Source organism: Piliocolobus tephrosceles, chromosome 6, assembly GCF_002776525.5.
Source record: "Piliocolobus tephrosceles isolate RC106 chromosome 6, ASM277652v3, whole genome shotgun sequence".
NCBI lineage: Eukaryota > Metazoa > Chordata > Mammalia > Primates > Cercopithecidae > Piliocolobus > Piliocolobus tephrosceles.
Genome location: NC_045439.1, coordinates 15,105,345 through 15,129,536, shown reverse-complemented (window position 1 = coordinate 15,129,536; position 24,192 = coordinate 15,105,345). Strand labels below are relative to the sequence as shown.

General features: G+C 51.9%; 1 protein-coding gene across 2 annotated transcripts in view; it reads right to left on the bottom strand.

Moving 5' to 3' along the window:
* The window catches only part of CCDC88C (coiled-coil domain containing 88C), a 146,067-nt gene that overhangs the window by 52,084 nt on the left and 69,791 nt on the right, over window positions 1-24,192 (bottom strand). For both annotated transcript variants that reach the window (XM_023205478.3, XM_023205479.3), the window contains exons 5-12: window positions 20,503-20,561; window positions 19,301-19,384; window positions 16,794-16,934; window positions 16,202-16,386; window positions 15,400-15,481; window positions 14,915-15,073; window positions 2,240-2,386; window positions 1,131-1,275 (exon numbers count right to left, since the gene is read on the bottom strand). In XM_023205478.3, the coding sequence (XP_023061246.1) occupies window positions 1,131-1,275; window positions 2,240-2,386; window positions 14,915-15,073; window positions 15,400-15,481; window positions 16,202-16,386; window positions 16,794-16,934; window positions 19,301-19,384; window positions 20,503-20,561 (1,002 nt within the window). The remainder of the gene's footprint in view (window positions 1-1,130; window positions 1,276-2,239; window positions 2,387-14,914; window positions 15,074-15,399; window positions 15,482-16,201; window positions 16,387-16,793; window positions 16,935-19,300; window positions 19,385-20,502; window positions 20,562-24,192) is intronic.

Here is a 24,192-nt window from a genome sequence, read left to right as displayed (position 1 = left end):
AGTGTAAATCGGTGAGGCCTTCTCACCCTACTAGCCACCATGGTCTCTAACAAATACTTCGTTAATGGGAGACCATCCTAAGCTGCTTGCACCACCTCTCTGCTCCATCAGGGGGCACCCTCAACTTGGACTTCCAGAAGCAAGGGATTTGGGGGGATCCCCCTCTTGCAGCCTCAGGCCCCAGCGCTATGCACAGATACCAAAGCACAGACAGCGAACTTCTCACATTGATTCACAGTGAAACTGATTTTAGGTTCGGAACTGACAGAAACCCCCAAATACAAAAAATATTCACCTGTTTCCAATAACCTTTCCAGAATGCTTACATGTCTATCAAAATTTTTTAAAGCCACCCCCTAAACAAGCCAAAAGCCCCATCACACCCTGGAAAGTCTAAGTAACTATGAACTTGCACTATCACGTGCACCGGAACGGTAAGCGTGTGCTATTTTCAAACGCAGGAACTGGCTCATTGTTTGCCGGGGCTGAGGCTTCCTGCGAGAGCGGGGCTGAGTGCAGCCCCGCCCACGCTTCCCATGACCGACACCTCCTCTCAGGGGGCGTGCAGGGCAGTGGGCAGCAGAGCAAGTCCAGGAGGGAAGAGGGAAAGGGAGAGGCCCGGCAGAGGTGCTGAGAAACTGGGTCTCGGGGGCAACAGCCACTCAGCAACCCCCACACCCAGGAGAGAGAAAACAGGCTGCCTTCATCTTGCCCAATTATGCAAATGAATGGAGGAAATAACGCCCAGCGTACATTTATAGCAGGGATTCATGCCCACTGGTGATGACTCCCGCCATCCAGGGCTTTCAGCCATCCACAGATGGCCTAAGAGAGCCTCTGGGTGTCAGTGCACTATAATCTGAAAGCTCTTGGGAATGTCCATATGGGAATTGGGAAACCTAGCAACACTTAATTTGTGTTTTGCGTCCTGGCATTAAGGCTGCCAGACCCCTTGTGTCTTCCCTGGGGAGAACTGTAATGAAACAGTTCCAAGTGGCGCTTGAAGGAAATCGTGTTTGCCTGGGATTAATGGATGGGCTAACATGGCAGCTCCAGAGCCCAGGGCTCAGCTCCCTGGAGGCAGCGATGGTCATGGCCAGGCTGGCTCCTTGGCACCAGGCACTACCTACCGTCTGACAAGTCTGCGTTCTTGGACAGCTGCTCCAGCTCCCAGCCAAGATGGGCAGATTCGTTCATGCTCTGCTTCTGTGCAATCTCAAGGACCATGTTTTCTTCCAGCAGCTCCTCAATTCGTTTCTTATCTGTGTCCCGGTCCTGGGGTAAGAAGAGGCAAGAAGTGAGGCTGCACAGCTGGGAAGCCCTCTGGACAAGCCTCAGCCCCTGTACAGCTACCACCATGTGCTGTGGATGAAGATGTACTGGCTCACTTCCAAATAAAGAGCTGCACAGAAACGTCCCAACACAGGACCCTGCTATGAGAGGTAAAGCCACTCAAAGGTACCCTCACCTGGCTACCTAGGTTATGAAGAGAGACCCGAGGTCCCTACTGAATGCTGTCTGAACAAAGTGACGCATTGCACAGGGCTTTAAAGCAAGTGTGCAGTGATGGGCAGCTTTGTGGCTCTAGCAAAGCCCTAACAGGCCTCTAAAGCTGTTAAGAGGCTAACAGATCACGGCTCACCCCACACCATCAACAACAGCAAAGACCCTTCTTGCAAAAGACACACACGCACACTCATTCCTACAGAAAAGCAATACAGAAGTGCTGCTTGTGGGTGTTAAGTGGCACCCACTCAGGCCTGCTGATTCTAGCCAGCTACTCCCCATAGTCAGCAAGTCATTGGTGGTAGCAGTGGGAGCAGCAGCGGTGGGAGCAGCAACAAACCCAGTAGCTGAACTATCAGAGAAGGGCATGGCATAAACCCGAACCTGCCCCAATCTGTTTTCTTTTCTTTTTTTTTTCTGAGACAGGGTCTTGCTCTGTCACCCAGGCAGGAATGCAGCGGTGTGATCATGGCTCACTGCAACCTCAACCTCCCAGCCTCAAGCAACCCTCCTGCCTCAGTCTCCCCAAGTAGATGCGACTACAGGCTCACACCACCATGCCCAATTTTTAAATTTTTGTAGAGATGGGGCCTCACTAGGTTGCCAGGGCTAGAACTCCTGGGCTCAAGGGATCCTCCCACCTTAGCCTCCCAAAGTGCTGGGATTACAGGCATGAGCCACTGTGCCCGAACCCAGTCTGTTTTCAGTGCAGTAACAACACAGCCTGCAGTACCAATTCCAGGTCGTGAAGCTTGGATTTCAGCTGCAGGTTCTCCTTTTCCAGTTCATGGACTTTATCGCCCCGGGCCCGAGCAGCAGTCAGCTGCTCCTCCAGCATGGCCTTGGTTTCAATTAAAATGATATTATCTTCTCTCAGCTCCTGGTTAGCAAAAACATACATGAGAACCATCAGATAAAGGCACCTGGGTCATTAGGACAGAATTCTAAAACCAAAGCTCTTTCAGGCATCTGGACCCAAGCAAACAATCTAGAGGGAAGTCCGAGGCAGGAAGTTTTTTCTCCATTTTTTCTTTTTATCATCTTCATGGTTTTTTTTTTTTTCGAGACGGAATCTCACTCTGTCGCCCAGGCTGGGGTGCAGTGGCGCGATCTCAGCTCACTGCAACCTCTACCTCCTGGGTTCAGCAATTCTCCTGCCTCAGCCTCTCGAGTAGCTGCGATTACAGGTGCCCGCTACCACACCCGGCTAATTTTTGTATCTTTAGTAGAGATGAGGTTTCACCATGTTGTCCAGGCTGGTCTAGAATTCCTGACCTCAGGTGATCTACCTGCCTCGGCCTCCCAAAGTGCTGGGATTACAGGCGTGAGCCACTGCGCCCAGCCCATCTTCACCCTTTTTAATCGGGCAAGGACAATGGACTTTCTCTGCTATAAGAAAAAAAATCGATGAATCAAGATAGGCTGGGAATAGTGCCAAGGCTTTGACTTTTTTTTTTTTTTTTTTTGAGATGGAGTCTCGCTCTGTCGCCCAGGCTAGAGTGCAGTGGCCGGATCTCAGCTCACTGCAAGCTCCACCTCCTGGGTTCACGCCATTCTCCTGCCTCAGCCCCCCGAGTAGCTGGGACTACAGGCACCTGCCACCTTGCCTGGCTAGTGTTTTGTATTTTTTTTTTTTTTTAGTAGAGACAGGGTTTCACCATGTTAGCCAGGATGGTCTCGATCTCCTGACCTCGTGATCCACCCATCTCAGCCTCCCAAAGTACTGGGATTACAGGCTTGAGCCACCGCACCCAGCTGGCTTTGACATTCTTAATCTCATTTGGATGGACAGGGGGTCTCTGAGCCCGTTTCCTTAACAAGGAAGGAGTGGGGTCGAGAGTCAATCCTGGGTTCCAGGTCTGAGTCTAGCAGACCTCTTGATTCAACATTCATTCTACAGATGTGGGGCCTGGAAAAAAGCAGCTATTCAGATAAGCTTTCATTCAATACACTGCTCCGAATCTGAGTATCTTACAAACACTCTTAGAAAACAAAAGTTATTGGCAGTTTCCTGGAAATGGGGGTCTTTAAGACAGTTAAGTCTCAGCACAGCAAACCACACAAATGTGAACTCCACAAATACACACAGTTGAGGGGTGCCCCGGATCTACTTTTGTCACAGGCAGTGATGTGCACAAGGGAAGAAGTTGGTCCGGGGCCCACACCTCCACTGTTCCTAGGCTAAGGGCTTTCTTGGTTTCTCTTCTCCTGGGCCCTTCCAAGCACTGCTCGGTAGCTGGCGGGGAACTGAGCTTCCCCCAAATGCCTTCGCAGGTTACAAACGGCACACGCCAGGAACCTGTATGCTTCTTTCGGTGGGCAGAGCTGTCTAACGTTTGTCCCACTCACGAATCACACTGGGAACCAGGCAGGGAGTTTCTGCTTATCCACCATGTGCTCATCTTCCTATGTGGGCCAGAATCCAAGATTCCTGGTGCAGGGGAAGCCACACACTTTCCGGCCAGCGGACACAGCTTTGATCAAAGCCTGGCAGGGTGAGGGGCTTGGCCATGAAGTCTCTGGATTCACCTGCGTGCCCTCTCTGCCTGTCCCCAGCAGAGACCACATCTACTATGTGGCTGGCCCTGCCCCAGGCAGTCCATGCACCACCTTACTCACAGTGGCCCTCAGAGAGAGGCAGGGACAGCCCCTTCCTGCAGATGAAAGACCAACTCAGAAAAAATAATGAGCTCAAAGCCACGAACCTAGTGAGGTACAAAGCTGGGGCCTGACAAGCTGCAGACCCTGTGCTCTCCTCACTGCCCTCGGCTCCCTGAAGCCCACCCTCGGGGGCTTGTGTGGGTGAAAGGCCCCTATTGTACTAATGACACGAGCCAGAGCACAATGACAGACTTCAAAGCAGAAAGAAGGCCCAGTCTTTTCTCTCTGGCTATTGCCCCCACTCTTCCAACCAGTGTCCCAGCAGGGTCCACCACCAGCACTCCCCAGCATCACTATCCTCAGGCCCTAAGCAACCACTGCACAGGCTGCCGCTGCTTCACCCTCACAACCAACTCCTATTTAGCCTTCAAGACCCAGCCTGAGTTGTCCCCCTCGGAGAAGTGCTCGAGAATTCACTGTGTCCCACCCAAGTCAGGCTTCTGGGCTCCCAGTGTTCCCCTGGTCTGCTCTGAGGCCACAGCAGGCCGGCCTGTTCCTTCCCTAGATCAGGAACCCCGGGCAGGACTGTTGTGCTTTTGCTCTTGTGAGCCTCACATAAGTGTTCAATGACACTAGTTGGCCAAATCATGCCACAAGGAGGATCAAAGGTGGCATATGAGGTGGACGTTAAAACTCAAGAGACTTCCTGGAATGAATGGAGATGGCCAGGAGTGGGAGATGGCATGGAACAGAAGATTTTTAACTGCTACTCAAACATGCCATGGTTTTCTGGCCATTTCAACCTCCACTATATATAAGGTAACAAAAACATCTCAAGTGCCCTGCACACCCCACCACCACCTCTGAAATGAGAAGCCAGATTCAGAAGAAGCTGCGGCCAAGCTCCCGAAGCAAGCCCAGAGCTCCCCCAGGGACCTGGTGAGGAGGAGCGGGAAGCCCGATTCCACACCTCTGGGTAGCTGTCCAAGGCCAGAACGCCCCACCACGGCCCTGACCACCAGTGACCTGGGGGGCTATTTAAAGGCCCAGCCCAGCCCAGCAAACAGCTGAGGGGACCACACTCATGAAGTCACAGGCCAGGCCTGAGGGCTGGTCCAGGAGGCTCGAGAGCTCACTTCTAATCTGCCACTGCGACTTGGGGCAGTGATTAGGCATGGGAGCTAACGGGCCCGATTCCCAGGGCTGCTACATACACTCTCAGCCCGGATTCCTCCTTTACAGGATGGGCCTGAAGCCAGGGTGATGCGGAGCTCGGATGATGCGTGTAAAATACTCCATGCGCAGTGCCTGAGACCTACAAACTGGCCAACTGCCATCACCACCGACTCACACCAACAGAGCACCCCCGGCACTCGCTGTGGAGCACCTAGCATGTTAACAGCAAAAACTGGCTTCTAGGGTGCCTCCTGACCCCTGAGGAGCACACAGCACCAGAGTGGGTACAGAATCAAAGAAACGAGCAGTCCCCCACCAGGGAGCTCGGTAGCGACCACGATGCCGTACAGTTCCCTAAGGGGGCATAGCAGCAGGAGGCCGGCCCACGGCATCCTCAGTGGGGAGGGTCTGGGTCAGCTGACTCAGGGAGGGCAGGCCTCCTACCCACCCGGGAAACATCACCCCCGCTCTGAACTCTACCTGCTCATCCAGCTTCGTGGACACCGCTTCAGCTTCACTGAAGACCTGCCTGTTTTCAAACTTCGCCCGCTTTGAGGAGCATGGGGGACTTAAACCTTAAACCAAACGTCAGGTCTGTCCTGTTCAACGTCTTAGTGTGCTGAACCTCATCACAACCCCTCAGCAGTTATTAAGGAATGAGGGAGACACAAAGTCCCAGGTGGGAACAGAAGACCTCCCTGTGTTCAAGGTGTCCTTAGTAAGTACCCTGAATCTTGACATTCCCTGATTATGACGTGATGTGTCAGCTCTAACATGACCTGCTGGAGGCTGGGGCCCTTCCTCAGGCCTCCACGGCCTTGGAGATAGTGGCAGCCTCTCACCCCTCCTGAGAGTACCCCCACATTCAGCACTCCCCACACCCCCTTTATTTCCTCCTTCCTGTGAAGGCTGAAGCTCACGTTCACTCACAGGCAAGCATCGAGGTCTTGGAGGCAGACAGTCATTCCCATCCCAGGTCCCCCTGCTTAGCAACTGCCATGTTACTAATTAATCAATTGTCCGTTTCCTCATCTGAAAAGAGGGCGGGAACTGACAGTGGCTGCTAAACCTGCAGAGCCACCATAAGGCTTCAGTGCACGGACGCAGTTAGGGCCTGACACCATTCCTAGCAGGCGGGGAAAGCTCCACAGATACACAGTCTAGTTACCACTCACTGAAAGACCCAATTGTGCACCTCATTTGGGCCAGCCCCTGAGACCGTGCAGGCCCAGTCAGGCAATGTTTTCAGCTCTGCAGGTTTTAAGTTTCTGTCACAATTACTCAGCTCCACAGAGGGAGCACAAAAAGAGACAACAAATGGGCATTAGCTGTGCTCCAACACAACTGTGTTCGTAAAAACTCACGGGGCCGGGTTTGCCCAGGGACTGCCATCTGCTGACCCCTGAGCCAGAAGGTGCATGGGGCACAGAGGACCAGGGGTCAATAAGGCACAGAGTCTGTCTTCAAAGAGCTCCCACTCTGGCTGGGAAACAGAGAGGAAAGTGCCACATAAGCGTTGCCTGCAGTCAGGAGGGGTTTCAAGGTGCCTGGAGCGGGAGGCTGGGAGACGCAGCCTGCACAGATCAGCGCCCCATCCCTGACCTGGCCCCGGAGTCTGAGGAGCGAGCTGGGAGGAGAGAGCGGGGCTGGGCCGAGGAAGCACTTGTGCAAAAGCACCAGGAGTCCTGGGGGAGCTGAAGGGGGCGAGTGGCAGACGAGGGTACAGTGCGGATTTACCCAGCAGCCATGGAGAGCGGCTGCAAAGGCCTCTGCAGCAGGACAGACGGAGGCAGACTGGCCAGTCCAGACTGTTAGGGAGGGCACTCCACGGGCAGACGCTGGAGTAACATGAGCGAGGATGCCAGTGAGGCTGAGGCGCCCTCTTCAACACCCGCCTCCGGACAGGGAGATGCTAGGAGGTGAGAAACAGGCTTATAAACAGGAGGGGCACCTGGGCCTGGGACGCGGGGGTCGGGGGGGAGGAAGACAAAGAACCAAGGTGGCCCTGTGCTCCGGCTTGAGCACCCGAGTGGATGTGACTCCAGACCAGAGACAGGACAGGCAGGTGTGGAGAGAAAGACAATGACTCTGAACACACTGGCCTTGAGATGTCTCTGGACGACCCGGGTACACTGAGGCCTGGAGCACAAGACAGAGCCTCAGCCAAGGATTAAGATCTGGCACTCAAGGGTCTATGTGTATAGGCTAAGAGAAGTGGGCGGGGCGGGTGAGCCATCCCTGGAGGAAGCCCAGAAGAGCAGAGGGCGAGGGGTGAATGAGGGCCCTGATACTGAGGGGTGGGCCTGCGAGGGGAGGGTGAGTCCCGGAGTGGGGAGAGTGGAAGCTCAGGGAGGAAGTGGTAGGAGGGGCTGGGGCCGAGGAGTGCTTGCTGGATGTGTCCATGTCAGGAGCACTCTTCACTGGCAAGAGTGGCTTTGGTAAGTGGGGGGTGCAGGCACGGCAGGTGGCCCCAGAGACTGGGGGAAATGGGCCCACAGCTGACACTGCTTTCACACAGGTCCGCCTTTGAGCCCAGGGAGAGGCAGCTGGAGAGAGTGGAGGAAAGTGGAAAGGTCTGTTTTAAGTAAAAGATGGGAGAGCCTCAGGGGCGTTAAGACACTGGACTCAAATCATCAAACATGTCCCAAGCACCTTTTCCTCCCAAAGATGACTGAGACCTCTGAGAGCTGCAGAAGATGCTGTGTGGGGCCAGTGGAGGCTGGAGGAGGGCAGGGGAGCTGGGGCCCTATCTCCAGGCCTCATGGGCAAGGCAGACCAGGCCACAGCAGAGCTCCTGCCCCACCCCATTCCTGGTCACCATGGCGGGGGGGCGGGGGGAGGATGTGTACACGTGTGTGTGCATGTGCAAGAGAGAGGAGAGAAAGAGAGACACACACACATTCTGGGAATGATCATTAGCCCAGCTCCTCACTGGTTGGTGCTGGCCAACCACCCTTTCTGTCCCTCTGGCTGACCCCTCACTGCAGAGACCTATTCCAGGGTCCCCACCTCCTCTGGGGCAGCTCCCTGTCAGGGAGGCTCTCCATGGAGAGGTGCACCCCAGGATAAGCCCATTGCAAACATGCTCCTATATCATAGGATGCCGAGGTCTCAGATATGCCCCAGAGCACCCCCCCACTTTGACAGATGGGGACAAGACTTGCTTAACACCTGGCGAGCTGGATAGAGACTATGCCCCGCTAGGTCTCTGCCCCTGGGTATAGACTATGCCCAGGTAGGTCTCTGCCCCTGGGAATAGACTGTGCCCAGGTAGGTTTCTGCCCCTGGGTATGGACTGTGCCCAGGTAGTCTCCCGGATGTAGACTGCATCCAGCTAGGTCTCTGCCCCTGGTGCAGACTCTGCCCAGCTAGGTCTCTGTCCCTGGGTGTAGACTCTGCCCAGCTATGTCTCTGCCCCTCGGGCTATTTGGGAGCCCGTGCTGCCTAGAGAGCTGTCAATCACACAGAAGCAGAGAGACATTCCATCCACTCCGCTCAGGATGCACACAGCATCTATGCATCTGCCCTTTGGCTGCAGTAGAAACTTGCAGCCAGTTTTAAAATATGGGAAAAATTGCAGCCAATTTTAAAATATGGGATGCAATTTTTAAAATATGCGTCCTCCTCCCACGCAGCCCTGAGGGCAACCCCCATGCTATGGACAGCACTGAGCAGAAGAACTACTATTTACAAAGGGAAGTCAGGGACACCCCATGCCTGCCCACACACTTCCTCCTGGACCGAGGGACACCTACTCTGCTGTTCATTTAGTTGTTTCACTTCTTATGTAAGCTAGGCTAGGAGCAAAAATAGCTGCCAGACTTCTGAAAACAAACCATGTACATTTGTGTTCCATGTTTTTGTAACCAAAATTAATCTGCCCTTGCCCCGAAGCCTGGGTCCTTTATCTTGTCTTCCCACATGGCAGGACGCGCTCTCCCTTTGGTGATGCACACCGATGTGCTTTCCGGGTTAGACGGGGCAGCCTGTCTGGGCGGACCTGGCCACCAGTCTCTCCCACTGTACCTGCAAGTGCTGCACCAATTCGAGCTGGCACAAATCTAATAACCTCTCTGCTCTCCTGCCTATCTCACCTAACAGCCCTGTCTCCAGTCCCAAGGAATCGAAAAACTCACGATTCCCTCCTCCCCTGACTACAAACCTTTTAACTGCAGAGCAAAGGATGGCGTGATTACCAAGTGCCTTGTGTGTGCCAGGCTGTCTGTATATGCAGTCAAGTAAGACAGAGTCCCGCCTGCTGGGGCTCAAGGTCCACACAAAAAGCCTGTAGCCACACTCTGCCCACAGACTGACCCTTGGCTCTGCAAACCCTGCCTTTCCGGAGGGAATCCAGAAGTGAAGAGCCTCAGGGGGAAAAAAGCACTCTGTTCATCTTCAACCGTATTCCTCCAGCGTGGGAGGAATCCAGGAAGTATAAAGGGACAGACACACACAGATGTGTCCGTATTTCCATTTGGATGACAGCCACTGACGTATGTGCATCTCTTTTGGCTGTACTATAGGAATACATTAAGTAATTCAATGGAAACATACCTTCTTGCTAATATTTTAATGGTACAGATCTGCTAATGAATTCTCTTCCAAACATATACTTAGTGTACTCTGTTGCTTTATGTCTTATTTTAAACTGAGCCTTAAAGGAACATAGTATTTTAACATTAACTCTGCCAATACTTTTATCTAGAAGACTGTTGCCATTTTTGTCGTCTGTGACATTTACGTCCAAAGAAAAGGCAGGATTACATTTTTTCCTAACAGATTGAGTTGGTGTAGCGTATTCTTGGTTATCAAAATACTCATACAGCTTTGGGATTTCAAATTGGTAAATATTCATGATGTGTGAAAAAGCATGACATATACTGCACGCTCTCAAACATGTAAAGCGCGGCTGTGTGCACACACAGGACACGGAAGGACACGGCAAACTGTAAACTGCTTGTGATTCTGGAGGACTTTGTTCTTTGCTTGTCTTTTTCAGTTTCCTATAACGTACATGTTAATTTTTTAAAAGTAAGGTTATGTTTTTAAGGGGGACAAGATGGCCTGGGAGAGGGCCTGTAAAATGCAGATTTCTAGGGCCTGCCCTTACTCCCTAGGGTCTAGGGTGGGGCCCAGGAATCTGCATTTTAAACACAAACCCTCAGCTGATCCTGATACAGACAGACACAGACCACATCTTGAGAAACTGAGAAATGAAGAGCTGAGACTTATGGGAAGCTGCTGCACAGCTTTAAACTGAACAATATTTTTAACTGTTTCACAATGGATGTGGTTGACCAGGTGTGAGCTTAGGCAAAGTGCCTGTTGTCCCACTGACCTTTTACTTGGAATATCTCTTCTAACACTAACATTTTATTACAAAAAAAATATAAAATTTCCTGAAAGGTGAAAATAATTGTATCACACACACCCACACCACCTAGATTCTACAATTACAAGTTTTGCTAGCTGTGCTTTATCACATATCCATCCATCCGTCTCTCTAACCACTTCATTTTTATTTTCTGGATAAACATACCTCGTACTTGGGTCTTTTCTAATCTAAGGTTTTACCACCTGCAGGTCAACCTCAATTCACAGATGCATTTCTTGTTTTTGAGAGAGGGTCTCATTCTGTCGCCCAGGCTGGAGTGCAGATCTCAGCTCACCACAACCTCAGCCTCCTCCAGGGCTCAAGCCCAAGAGTTGGGACCACAGCTGCCTGCCACCAGAGCCGGCTGATATTTCTGGCATTTTCTTGTAGAGATGGGGTTTCACCATGTTGCCCAGGCTGGTCTCGAACTCGTGGGCTCAAGAGATCTGCCTGCCTTGTCCTCACAAAGTGTTGAGATTATAGGCATGGGCCATTGGGCCACCACGCCTGGGCCACAGATGCATTTCTTCATGGTGCTGTCTGCTTCGAACTGCACAGGAACTGTTCCTAAGGACTCTCAGGGCAAATCCCCTGGAAATGTGCATCGCTACACCCTGAAAAACCTGGATTTTCATGTAAAGCTGGACACACACTTATTTCTTAAAGGCAACACGGGCCCATCGAAGTCACCTGTGCATTAAGGCAGCGCCGGGCCTTGACGTGAAGCCCACTCAGCACTGGAGGGAGTGACTGGCCCAGGCATCTGCCACGGGGGGCAAGGGCTCACCTCAACCCCAGCAGGGCTCAGATGGTACCTGGCTCCCATCTCAAAGCAGCTCAGCTCCAGGCCTCTGAGCTGCATTCCAAGTTAAGTCTGACACACACCTGAGTGCTCAGGTGGGAGGCCCGCCCCGAGAGGCCTGTGCTCCCATACTCGGCCTCTGCAGTTATCTGAGAAGGTGGGGGCTCCAATGCAGTACAGCAGCCACCAGCTCTGCAAATGCAGCACTGCCCAAAGCCAGCTCCAGACACGATTCACTCAGCAAGCATCTCTCCAACACCTCCCAGGACCCAGAAACTGCTCTACATGCTGAGAACTCGCCCCATGAAGACACAAACCAAACTCCTGGGCCAGGCTTCCTCGTCCGGTGGAACTCGGGGACGAAGTGGTAGAAAGCAGGGCTCGTGCATCGGGCAGACTTGGGGCCACGCACCCTCAGTGCTTAAATGTTCTAAACACCCCACACCACCCGCCTCGTGAAAATTCTTGATGGGCACGCTGCACGCTGCACACCTTCCATGGCTGGGCCCTGAGAGCCCCTCCAGCCTCACCCCTCACTGTCCACCCGGACACACCAGGACCTTGTGGCCCTGACCTCAGGTGTCTCTCCTGCATGCTGCTTTCTCGGGCTTCCAGGCCTTTGCTCCTCCCTCTGCCTGGCTCTCCCTGCTTGGTTAACTCCTAGCTATTTCAGGCCTCACTTTCAACAGCACCCTCCCAGCAAAGGCCTTCCCTGGCCCCAGCCCATGTTTGGATAAGGCGCCTTCCTCCATGACCCCCAGCACAGCACTGACGGTGCTGCGTCCTAACCATGTGCTGCCCGCCTGCTCCCCTCCCCAGAGGCTAAGCCCTGTAGGTCCAGCTGTCTCTTCCCTGACTATCTCCATGCTGCTCAATTAATGTCACTGCATGAAGAAGGCAAAGTCACTCACAAACAGTAAGGTTTCAAGTCTAGAAGAGGGACAAGGGAGGGAATCCTAAATTGTTCTAAGTATCCTATGAGGACTGAAGATGGTTTGCTAGGCTGTTGTAACTATTCCAATCCAAGGACAGGTGTCCTCCACCACTTATCTGAGTCCTGACACCATGGGCATCCGAAGGTAGTACAACTCACTCCTCTCAACAGCGGCCTGGACTCAATCGACCATGCTCAGTTCATCACCCGCGTTGATGGCTCAGTGTCTGCAAACCTACGTGTGTGTCACTACCTATCCCTGAGTAAATGTCTCATGCAGATAGACACTATTGCTCTTTCTCTTGTGATTAATAAAATGAATACGAAATCTAAGGCATTATAAATCTCATGGTAATTTTCCACTATGAAAGTCGTTAATGTGAAAAATACTTCTGTCATTTCACAGAGGCATGACACTGGAGACTGTGGAAACCTCTCTAAAACGCCAAGAACTCCCTGATGCAGAGGGCACAGCTTGTGTGTTTCTAGATCCTCTGCTCCTGGTACAGGGCTCAGTTACCATGCAGGCAGGTGCTGGGCAGACGCGTCTGCGTGACTGAGCAAGGATGCTCGCACAAGGCCAGGAACGAACACAGAGACGGGATCCCCAAACCCACCCTCCTCCGCAAATCAGGGTACGGGGTGAGATGTGGGAGTCACGTTCCATCCATGACCTCACTCTGAGGCTGCACGAGGTCCCCCATGTGCAGAAGGAGCTGCTGAGGTGGTGGTTTGTGCATGATAGTCCCCAGTCCTCCCACCCAGGGCATTTCCAGTAAGTGATGCAGCCGTCAGAAGCTGCCCATGTCCCGGAGCCCATCTGTGCTGGGGATTCGTGCCTCTCATAACCCACAGAGCCAGTGGCCCATCTCCAAGACAAAGCTGAGAAACGGTCTACCCTCTCCACCCCTCGCCCAGGCCTGGGCGGGCTTTGCACAGCCTCTAGGATGCCTTCTCAGCAGGGGGCAAGGAGCTTTAGCATGTGGCTCACATTCCTCAGGGGACACTCCCTGAGTGGGTCTGAGGAACAGACAGGCCCTTGCCACAGCCTCGCCAACCCACCTCGCCCAGCCCCAGTGCCTCCAGGGCCCGGTTGCAGCACAGAGCACATGGAAATCCTGGGCCGACAGCCTTCCCCCGCAAGCCCGACAGCTCCATGGCAGGGAAAGGGCAATATGGCGCTCTACCTTCGGTGGCCTAAGAAGCCTTCTGGCTGGTAGGAGAGACGTCGGGCTTATTTCTTAGCCTTGAACAAGTCCACTCAGTGTGTGCCAGGATTCTGATTTCACTCAGCTCATGTTTTCTAACCACTTCCAGCCCCTCCTTGGAATAGGCAATGGGAAAAATTCCTAAATCCTCAGAAAAGAGGGTCCCGGAAGCTGCTACTGACATGAGGTTGTCAGGGTGAGTGGTCAAAGCATCAGAGACCTCACTTGGGTCTGGGTCTCCATGTAGCCTTAACCCTTTCAGCTGCGTTCTTCCCAGAACCTTGATAAGATTTAAAATAAAGATGGTTCAAGTAGCCTCCACTGGCTGATGACTTACTATGGGGCTTGCCCAACACCAGTTACATCTTTAAAACCTCATAGAGCCATAACAGTATTCCTATTTTTAGGGACAGGGTTCCTCTCTGCCACCTAGGCTAGAGTGCAGCAGTGCAATCATAGCTCACTGCAGCCTCGACATCCCAGGTTCAAGCAATCCTCTTGCCTCAGCCTCCTGAGTAGCTGGGACTACAGGCATGTGCCACTATGCCTGGCTAAATTTTTTTATTTTTTGTAGAGACAGAGTCTTGCTATGTTGCCCAGGCTGATCTCGAACTCCTGGCCTCAAGCGATCCTCCCACCTTGGTCTCCCAAAGTGCTGGGATTATAGGCATGAGCTGCTGTGCCCAGTTGCCTGTTATTCCCACAGATGAGGAAATAGTCCTAACAAATTAGCCACAGAAATTGCAAGAAATCTTTTAAAAGATGCACACGGGCGGATCACGAGGTCAGGAGATCGAGACCATCCTGGCTAACACGGTGAAACCCCGTCTCTACTAAAAATACAAAAAAACTAGCCGGGCGAGGTGGCAGGCGCCTGTAGTCCCAGCTACTCCGGAGGCTGAGGCAGGAGAATGGCGTGGACCTGGGAGGCGGAGCTTGCAGTGAGCTGAGATCTGGCCACTGCACTCCAGCCCGGGCAACAGAGCAAGACTCCGTCTCAAAAAAAAAAAAAAAAAGATGCACACGGATTGAAGGTGATCATAATGCCATGAGGTGGGGGCAGGAGAAACCCTGAAGGGAATCACTGCCTTACATTAATCAATGACACTCCTTCCCCTCCCCTACTGACGGGGAGATGAAGAGGAGCAAGACGGGGGCCCTGGGAAGCCCAGGCAGGCTGAGGTGCCAGGGAAGCATCTGCTGAGACAGCTGTGGCTCCGCTTCCCCAAGTCCCCAAGGACAGGTCAGTCTGAATCTGCTTCTGAGGAATTTCCAGCAGCCCCGTCCAGGGGCCTCGCAGCAAGGTCACCTACCTCCATGCGGGCCTTGTAGAAGTCCACGTCATGCAGTTTCTCCTTGCAGCGGGTCAGCTCCAGCTCCAGCCTCTCCACGCGGTTTGCCTTCTCCCGCAGGGAATCCAGCTCGTCTCGATAGGCACGAGCAGACCGGGCATCTGCTGCTAGCTGGATGTTCTGGAAAGTGGACAAAGGCAGGAGAACCTAGCTTAGGGCATCCTCTAGGGAGGGCAGAAAGGCCAATTCCCTCCTGCATGGTGTCTCCATGATGGCCCAGGACAAGCCAGCTCCTGGTGGCCGGGAGCCTCTATGTGCACGCCACCACACGGGATCTCCACCTGCTGTCACTAAGAAACAGGGTCATCCCCATAGCCGTGCTCAGGACAAGTGGCTCTTGGGTGGCTTAAAAGCGCTGCTGTTGTGCTCCTGACCCTCCAGGTCCCGTTATTGGACACTCCAGCCCTGCCACCCCCAGGACACACAGGCTCAGGCCCCCAACTCACCTCCTGCTTAACTCTCTGCAGTTCCAGCACCAGCTGGTCCACCTCATGTCTGGTGTCCACAAGCTGCTCTGTCTTATCCTCCCTGCAGAGGCAGTAAGGACAAAGCGTGTGGGAGGCAGCTTCCTTAACAAGCAGTCCCGGGAGCGGGCTGCCGCTTCCTAAGACCAGTGGGGAAAGGAAAGCACCCGGGATTTGGGCGGTGGGGAGGCAATCTGCTTATGGGGCCTGCAAAAATGTTACCGACTCAAAATTCTTTTCTTTTTGTAAGTTTGCAACATCGGCCCTTAAACTATGTCCATCCGCCACTCAGGTCTCCCTCCAAGTGTGTGGGGCAGGTAAGGAGACCCCAGCGGCAGCTGTACCACCCTACAGCCAGGCTCCACAGGTGACCAGCCAGGTGACATCCACCAGCTGCAGGAAACCTGGGAGAACAGGCTCACCAGACTGGACGGAAGGAGGGGCACCTCCTCCCTCCAGCCAAGAAAACACACCAGGTGTGGTCATCCCGGCCCCAAGCTGGAGCTGAGCATGGACTGGAGGCTGCCTCTGTGGACAACTTGCACTGTCTGGCCTGAAGAAACCCTGAAGACCGGGAAGAACTCCCGCCCCCATCCCTGTGTGGGCCTCGGAAGGGGAGGCAGCTGGGACCCAGGTCAGAGTAAGCTCAAGGCAGACCCCAGCTGACTCCAGGGCGCACGTCAGAGCTGTGCCATTGGCAGCACCACACATGTGAGTCGATGCCACACCAGAAACATGACTGTAACAACACACACAAAGGTAGGAGAAGCAGCCAGGGACTCACAGCTCCTGCCTGACGCGCCGCAGCCTGGCCTTGGTGTCGGCCAGCTCCACGGCCAGGTGCTGCTTGTCTTCACTGGAGAGGCTGCTGGTGGGGCTGGGAGTGGAGTCAGCACTGGAGGACTTGACGGGGCTGGGTGGATGCTGCGCCTGCAGGTAGTCACGCTCCTGAGTGAGGTCCACGATCAGCTGCAGCCGGGCAGGGAGGGGGATGGAGGAGAACAAACGGGGTTAACCAGCACCACACCTGAGCTTGAACAGGGTGAAGAAACCACCAAAAGACAGATATTTCAGCGGAGACTAAGAAACCAGGAGGAAGGTGGGAGAAGGCTGGTGTAGGTTTTGAAAAGAGGTGAACTATTTAGTGAAACAAAAGGGAATGTACGAAGGAGAAGCGTCCTGATGCCCTGTATCCTCCCACAGGCCCGAGGTGACCATGCACTGCAGGGGTCGTAACCAGGGAAAGCACGCACGTCCCATCCCCACCAGAACCTCAGCAGCAGGACTGAGGCGTCTAGGCTGAAGATGAAGGGAGAGGAGATGAAGGGGCCTGAGCCCCTTCCCAGGCTGCCCGGGCCGCCGCCCCGCGGACGCACCTCGGTGCACTCGTCCCGCTGGTCGATGAGCCTCCGCAGGTGGAGCACCATGCTCCTCGAGAGGGCCTCCAGCTCCTCTGGAGCCACATCGGGCAGCTCCAGCCACTGCAGGTCAAACACGTTCTCTTGGTTGTGAGTCACCTGTGGGCACACATGGCACGGCACTGCAGGGGCGGCAGAGACGGGCACCCACTTCCTTCACACTGCAAACAGCATCTCCTTCCAATCAACCTTACTAATCCCTCAGTGACAAATTTACTGTGGCCAGCAAAAGGGTGCCCTATGCAAGTGCGGCCAGACCCTTCAGCAGAGCCCTGTTCATACAAACCACTTCTGCTTTCAGAACTGGGTCAAAGAGGACACTGATTTTCAAAGAGGACCAGAAAGCACGCCTTACAATTATTTCCCTATAAGGTCCTGGGATAAGATATCTTCACTGGAACTACATCAATGTAGGACACAAGGAAGGAGAGCTTCAGCGTGAGAGGGTGAGGAAAGGGACTGTGTGTTACTTCTTAAAATCTATGCGAATAGAACAAAAATATTAATCTTTTGTCAGAATGTTGTGTACAAAGCAATCCTGGGTTGTTTTCTGGAACTATTCATCATCAAACAGTTTTCAGGGAAGGGTGCATCTCATTCCCACGGGCCACAGCGGACAGCCTCTTGGTGCCCCTTTCCCTGGCCAGGGAGCGGAGATACATGGCTCTGTCTACATGAAACCACCTCTCGACACACACCCCCGCGATCTGCCCCAGGAGACAGGGTCTATTTCCAGCTCTCCTCCCCTCAGTTTTGGAAGAGATACCATAGTGCTCGGGCCTCAAAAGAGGAAAACAAGAATAATGAAATCGGGGCATCTACTCTGAAACACACCCAAAGAAGTCTTTATTCAATCAACAGAAGTAGAGAAAACAAAAAAACAAACTCAGCTTGAGCAACATAGTAAGACCCCATTCTCTACAAAAAAATGTAAAATTTAGCCGGGCGAGGTGGCATGCACCTGTGGTCCCAGCTACTTGGGAGGCTGCGGCAGGAGGACCACCTGAGGCCAGGAGTTTGAGGCTGCAGTGAGCTATGATCACACCACTGCACTCCAGCCCGGGTGACAGGGAGAGACCTTGTCTCTAAAAAAAAAAAAAGACAAACCCATAAAATAAAAAGCAGACAGGGCCCTGTCAACAAAGGCCCTTCAATTTCTCAAAATTTGAAGAGACACCATCTTCTTACTTCTCCCCACCTTAAAAGGATAAGTTTGGATACGGGTGATCGGAGAATTAGAAGAAATCTCATCCCATGATTCAGAGTACCCTAAGGGCACAGGATGGAGAGGCTGGTTCTAGGCCTGCTCCAGACCCAATGCTGGGGAAAGTTCTCGGACATCTCAGGGCCTCTGTAAAGGGTTGTGTGGCTGGGCTTCAGGGGCTCAACCTGGCTGCACCACAGCCACGTGCTGAGGTTCTATTTAAATGCTTATGCCCCTCCTCCCGCTGAGTCTGAATCAGGGGTCTCTCATGGGGCCCAGCACCCCAATTTTTAAAAAGCACCAGGGAATTCTGAAGCCCAGGCCTGACAGCCCCAGCCAGCTGTGGAAGCTGGTAGGCCCAGCTACAGCTTCTCCCCAGTATCAACCCAGGGAGTCCTGTGCTCAGCTGCCTCTGCCAATCACACACCAGTTCCTGTGCATGCACATCTTCTTCATGCATTTATCTCATCTGTCCAATGACACTGACTGCTGAACCCATATCCCCTAAGGTAATTAAAGCACACAGTGCATATTTTGGAAGGAGTGTGGAAGTGGAGGTCAGGAAAGTAAATTTCCACCTGGACACTGCCCCCCAGGGTGGCCGCCTCCTTAGCTGATACCACCTCTGCCAACGTCAATGGCAAAGGGCCGGGAAGGTCAGGCCTCCAAGGCCAGGGGCTCCTCCTCCTGCACTCTGCTGATGCTCAATGCAGAGCCCTCCCGACCCCTCGCTGGGGGGCCTGAGCTGGGGATAGGCCAAGTCTCCCAAGGCAGCCTCTCTGGTAACCAGCAGCTAAACACCACTGGTTTAGCTTCCCAAGTGGTGTCAGCTTGTCTCTGCCACGTCACTGACAGAAGCAGAGACTCTCTCTCTATAAAGATCAGCCGTTCAAAGCAGGGTGACATTTGCCAGAATACATTTTCAGGGCTTGTAAATCAAATTCTGAGCCTCAACCACTTGACAGCTCTTAAAAATAGTCTGAGTCCATATTAGGCAAAAAGAAGGCGACAAAAGACGACTTGATTGAGGTGTTGTTTTTTTTTAATTTTTATTTTTACCCTCATTTTATTTTAGCTGGCTGATTGATGGCTATCTTTCCAAATAGAATCAATGTGCCTGTAGCGTCTGAAACCTAAGATTAGCAAAATCGTAATGGGTGATGTATTCTTTAAACGTTTCCACTCATAGAGAAATTTTGCCTCCCGGCTACCACGGGCGCAGCAGTCCACAGCTGAGCCCTCCACGAGGCCACGCACCTACCTCCTGGATATGGGCCACGATGCCAGCCTGGGTCTCAATGTCCAGCTGTTTGATTCTTTCAATGAACTCCTCTTTCCTCTCACACTGCGGAGGGTTACATGTGTTAATGGAAGCACTGTTCAAGTGAGGGCGAAGCTGAGCCCACCACGACCACAGAATGACAGTTTCAAAAGGAACCACCCACCCCGGGCTTCTTCATAACGAAGAACGCTGTTGTCCTCCTACCAGCCCTTACGCTGATGTGTCTCTAGTGGTTGCCGGGACCACCTACATCAGAATCACCTGGGGAACTTGTTCTTAAAACTCCCATCCGTAAGCCCCCACTGAGATGGAAAAGACCAGGGTGGAACACAGAACGCTTCGTTTTAAACAAGCTCTCCAGGTGATTCTTAAATACGTAAAGACAGGGAACACCTGGTTTAAGCCAGGGGGTGGCAAACGTCATGTGTAAAAAGCCAGATGGTAAATATTTTAGACTCCATGGGCCATTTGGCCTCTGTCACAACTACCCAGCTCTGTCGTTGTAGTGGGAAACCAGCCACAGACAATATGTGAAGGCAGGCACAAGGCTGTGTTCCAATAAAACTTTATTTGAGAGAGGGTCTCGCTGTCACCCAGGCTGGAGTGCAGTAGCATGATCATGGCTCACTGCAGCCTCAAACTCCTGCACTCAAGTGATCCTCGTGCCTCAGCCTCCTGAGTAGCCGGCAGGCATGCGCCACCATACCCAGCTAATGTTTTCTATTTTTTTCTGAAGACAAGGTCTCACTATGTTGCCCAGGCTGGCCTTGAACTCCCATCCTCCCCCACCTCAGCTTCCCAAAGTGCTGAGACTACAGGCATGAGCCACTGCACTCAGCCCAATAAAACTTTATTTACAAATATAGGCAGCAAGTCAGATCTGGCCCACAGGCTGTAGTTTGCAGATCCTTGCTCTAGCAGTTACTACATTGGGGATGATTTGCTAATGGTACCCTGGCCTGAGGGATCCCCATCTCGCCTCTTGCCCAAGGTGCCCTGGTACTAGAAACAGCTGCCACCTAAAACAATGGCCACTCTCTTCCAGGAACCCAGCGGCCTTCTGTCATACTGGACTGAAAGGAGCATCCTCCCACCTAAGCTAAGGGCTGGTTCCAGTCCCACAAACCCAATATGAGAAGTCTGGGGGAGCTCCCTCTGCTGCAGCCCTGCCCAATCCCTACCTGGACGGCACAGCCCAGCACCAGGAGCAGCACCTTCTTGATTTCCTCCATGCTCTTCCCTAGATCAAGAAAGCAACACATTTAACTCAGCTTAACTGCTGGTACAATTTCAGTGACACGTTTACTGTAGGGGGAAAAAAATCAGATAAACAAAAAAATCATCTCTCTACTCTGTGACATTCACTTAGGTATACGCACTCCATCGGTCTCCCATGTGAGGCTTTATTTACTTTTTATTTTATTTTGAGACAGGGTCTCACTCTGTCACCCAGGCTGGAATGCAGTGGCAGGCCCACAGCTCACTGCAGCTTTGACCTCCCAAGGCTCAAGCGATCTTTTCATCTCGGCCTCCCTAGTAGCTGGGACTATAGACATATACCACCATGCCCAGCTAATTTTTGTATTTTTTGAAGAGATGGGTCTTTGCCCTGTTGCCCAGGCTGGTCTCAAACTCCTGGACTCAAATGATCCGCCCACCTCAGCCTCCCAGGGTGCTGGAATTACAGGTGTGAGCCACCATACGCAGCCTTATTTACTTTTTAAACCAAATGAGAATTCTGTACATAACTATTTGAAGCCCCATTCCATTCAAATATGTCATAAATATCTCCCTGTGATAATTAATGAACCGTAACATCAGCATCCCTTTTTAGCACATCAGGTAAGCAAAGTACACAATGGGAGAGGACAACTCCCATAGGAAATACTGAGTCGACACTAAAATAAGGCTGTATACAACCTTCCCCTTTTTATCATGCAAATTTCCAAACAGACACGGGAGGACGGTATAATGAACCTCCACAATACACTCAGCCTCACATGATCAACATTCTGCACCTCTCACTCTACCTGCCTCCTCCGTCCCTCTTTAAGTTTGTTTGGCTGGAGTATTCTAAAGTAAATTCCACAAGACAACATAAAGACATCCTTTTTTTTTTTTGGGGGGGGGGATACAGGGTCCACTCTATTGCCCAAGTTGGGGTGTAGTGGTGCAAACATAGCTCGCAGCAGCTTCCACCTCCTGGGTTCAAGTGATCCTTCTACCTCAGCCTTCCGAGTAGCTGAGACTACAGGTGTGCACCACCACACCTGGCTAACTTTTGTACTTTTTGTAGACAGGTTCTCATAATATTGCCCAGGTTGGTCTTGAACTCCTGGGCTCAAGCAATCCTCCCGCCTCAGCCTCCCAAAGTGTTGGGATGACAGGTGTGAGCCACTGCACCTTTTTGATGGTTACATACTTACTTTGTAAAGCAAGGCCACTAACTTACTCAACCAATCCCCTTCCAGAGGTTCAATTTATATATATTATATATATATATAAAATATATAATATAAATATAAATGTATATAATATATAAATATATTTATATATATAAATTTTTTGAGACAGAGTCTCACTCTGTCACCCAGGCTGAAGTGATGTGGCACAATTTTGGCTCACTTCCAACTCTGTCTCCTGGGTTCAAGTGATTCTCCTGCCTCAGCCTCCCGAGGAGCTGGGATTACAGGTGCTTGCCACCACGCTCTGCTATTTTTGTATTTTTAGTAGAGATGGGGTTTCACCATGTTGGCCAGGCTGGTCTTGAACTCCTGACCTCATGATCTGCTGGCCTTGGCCTCCCAAAGTGCTGGGATTATAGACGTGAGCCGCCGTGCCTGGCCCTAAAATATGTCAATCTAAACAATGTTATAAAGAATATCATGGTAGCTAATTCTTTATGCATTCCCTTTTTCAGCTTTTCATATTGACAAGCTGCCCTGCAGACAGGCTCTACCATTTCACCATGGGACATATGTGGTGATTCCCATTTTCCTACCCTTGACCAGCATTTACCCTACCACTCTTTCTCAACTTTGTCAATCAGGCCAAAAATCCTGTTTCGTCATTCTGAGCTCTCTCTGATTGTGCTTGAGGCTGAATACATCTTCACCTGTTTATCTATCTCAAACACTTAAACGGCAGCAGAACACCTGGGCCTAGACGACGGGCCTGGTCACCCAGGAACTGTGTGTCCCAGACAAGCCATATTCTGTCTCCAAGCCTCAGTTTCCACATCTAAAAAATGGCCTGGGTAATGTGCAGGGTTCCCTTTCAGGTAAAAAAAAAGAAAAAAAGAAAAAGAAAAAGAAAAAAAAAAACTATGTGTTCTGACTTTTTCATTATATTCTGTTGTATTTGAGGAAGAAAGGACATGCCAGAAATAGCTTTCTTCTCTTGAAAGACTTAACCAACTCACACATTAGGCTACAGTGGCCCAAAGCATCAAAGACTGCTGGGATGAAAAAACCAGACCACCGTCCTGAGAACCAACGCTGTGGTTCATTTCAGATCCCTGAGTACAAGTAGTGAATGAATATGCGACCTCCTCCTAAGACCCCTCAACTGAGAAATAGCTAAAATTGGCTTTCCTTGAGATAATGACATCATTGTCAAGCCTCAGAACTGGGAACTGGGGGTTCACTGAACCAGAAACACACCCCGCCCCCCAGCCTGAAGGCAGGGCAGGGAGAGACTGGTGGGCTGGACCACAGGGTCTAAAGGCCACTTTCCTGCTCTGGAGGACACACCTGAGAAAAAGGCTCAGCGTTGCAAAGCAATCTTCTAAGGTTATACCCTTCTCTTGCTAGTAAGTTTAGAGATTCGTCAATATTTGAAATGGAAAAATTCTCAAAGTCTTAATATTATCAATTTTTTTACTTGAGATCTTTTATTTGGCCCAAGACACTCTAATCCACAGAATAAATATCACCACAGTGACTCACTTCCCTATTAACACAGAGCTATTCATCAGCCACTTAACTTTAATTTCGATAAAGAGAAAAGGGGCCGGGCATGGTGGCTCATGCCTGTAATGCCAGCATTTTGGGAGGCCAAGGTGGGAGGATCACTTGAGGTCAGGAGTTCGAGACCAGCCTGGCCAACGTGGTGAAACCTTGACTCTACTAAAGATACAAAAATTAGCCAGGCATGGTGGCATGCGCCTGTAACCCCAGCTACTTGGGAGGCTGAGGCAGGAGAATCACTTGAACATAGGAGGTGGAGGTTGCAGCAAGCTGAAATCGCTCCACTGTACTCCAGCCTGGGTGACAGAGGGAGACTCTGTCTCAAAAAGAGAGAGAGAGAGAGAAAAGGGAATGCCCACATGAGTGTTAACAAAGCCTCCAATCAGTCTTTCTGACAGTGCTTGCCGGCTCAGCCCAAGTCACCCACCTCCCCCTCTCCCTTCTGTCGGCCCACAGATCACTGGCAAGGGCTCATCGCATGCCCATGCTGGATATAAGAGGCACAGACCCTTCCCTGCCATCACTGGCTTGTCTTCCTACAATGAGACTCACTTTTTGAAAGGCCACTCACCAGGTACTGTACCTACCAGAGGAGCCGAAACACTAAGAAAGCACTTAAGGGTCTGAGATCAGCCTAAACAGAAGTCAGGGTTTGCACAGAAAATCTTTATGTACTCTATTACAGCAAAGTCCCCAAAGGAACTAATTACATCACACTGTAGAATCATTTAGACAACTCTGGTGATCCATTTCCCCAGCCCAAAGCAGATTACAACAGCAAATTAAAAGGGGGAAAAGGGCTGGAGAAGCTCACTGATGGTGTTCTGAGAGCAAGGAAGAGAGCAGGAACCTTGCTCACACACTGGAGGGCTCAAAACTATACTCTGAGGCCAGGTGAGTGGC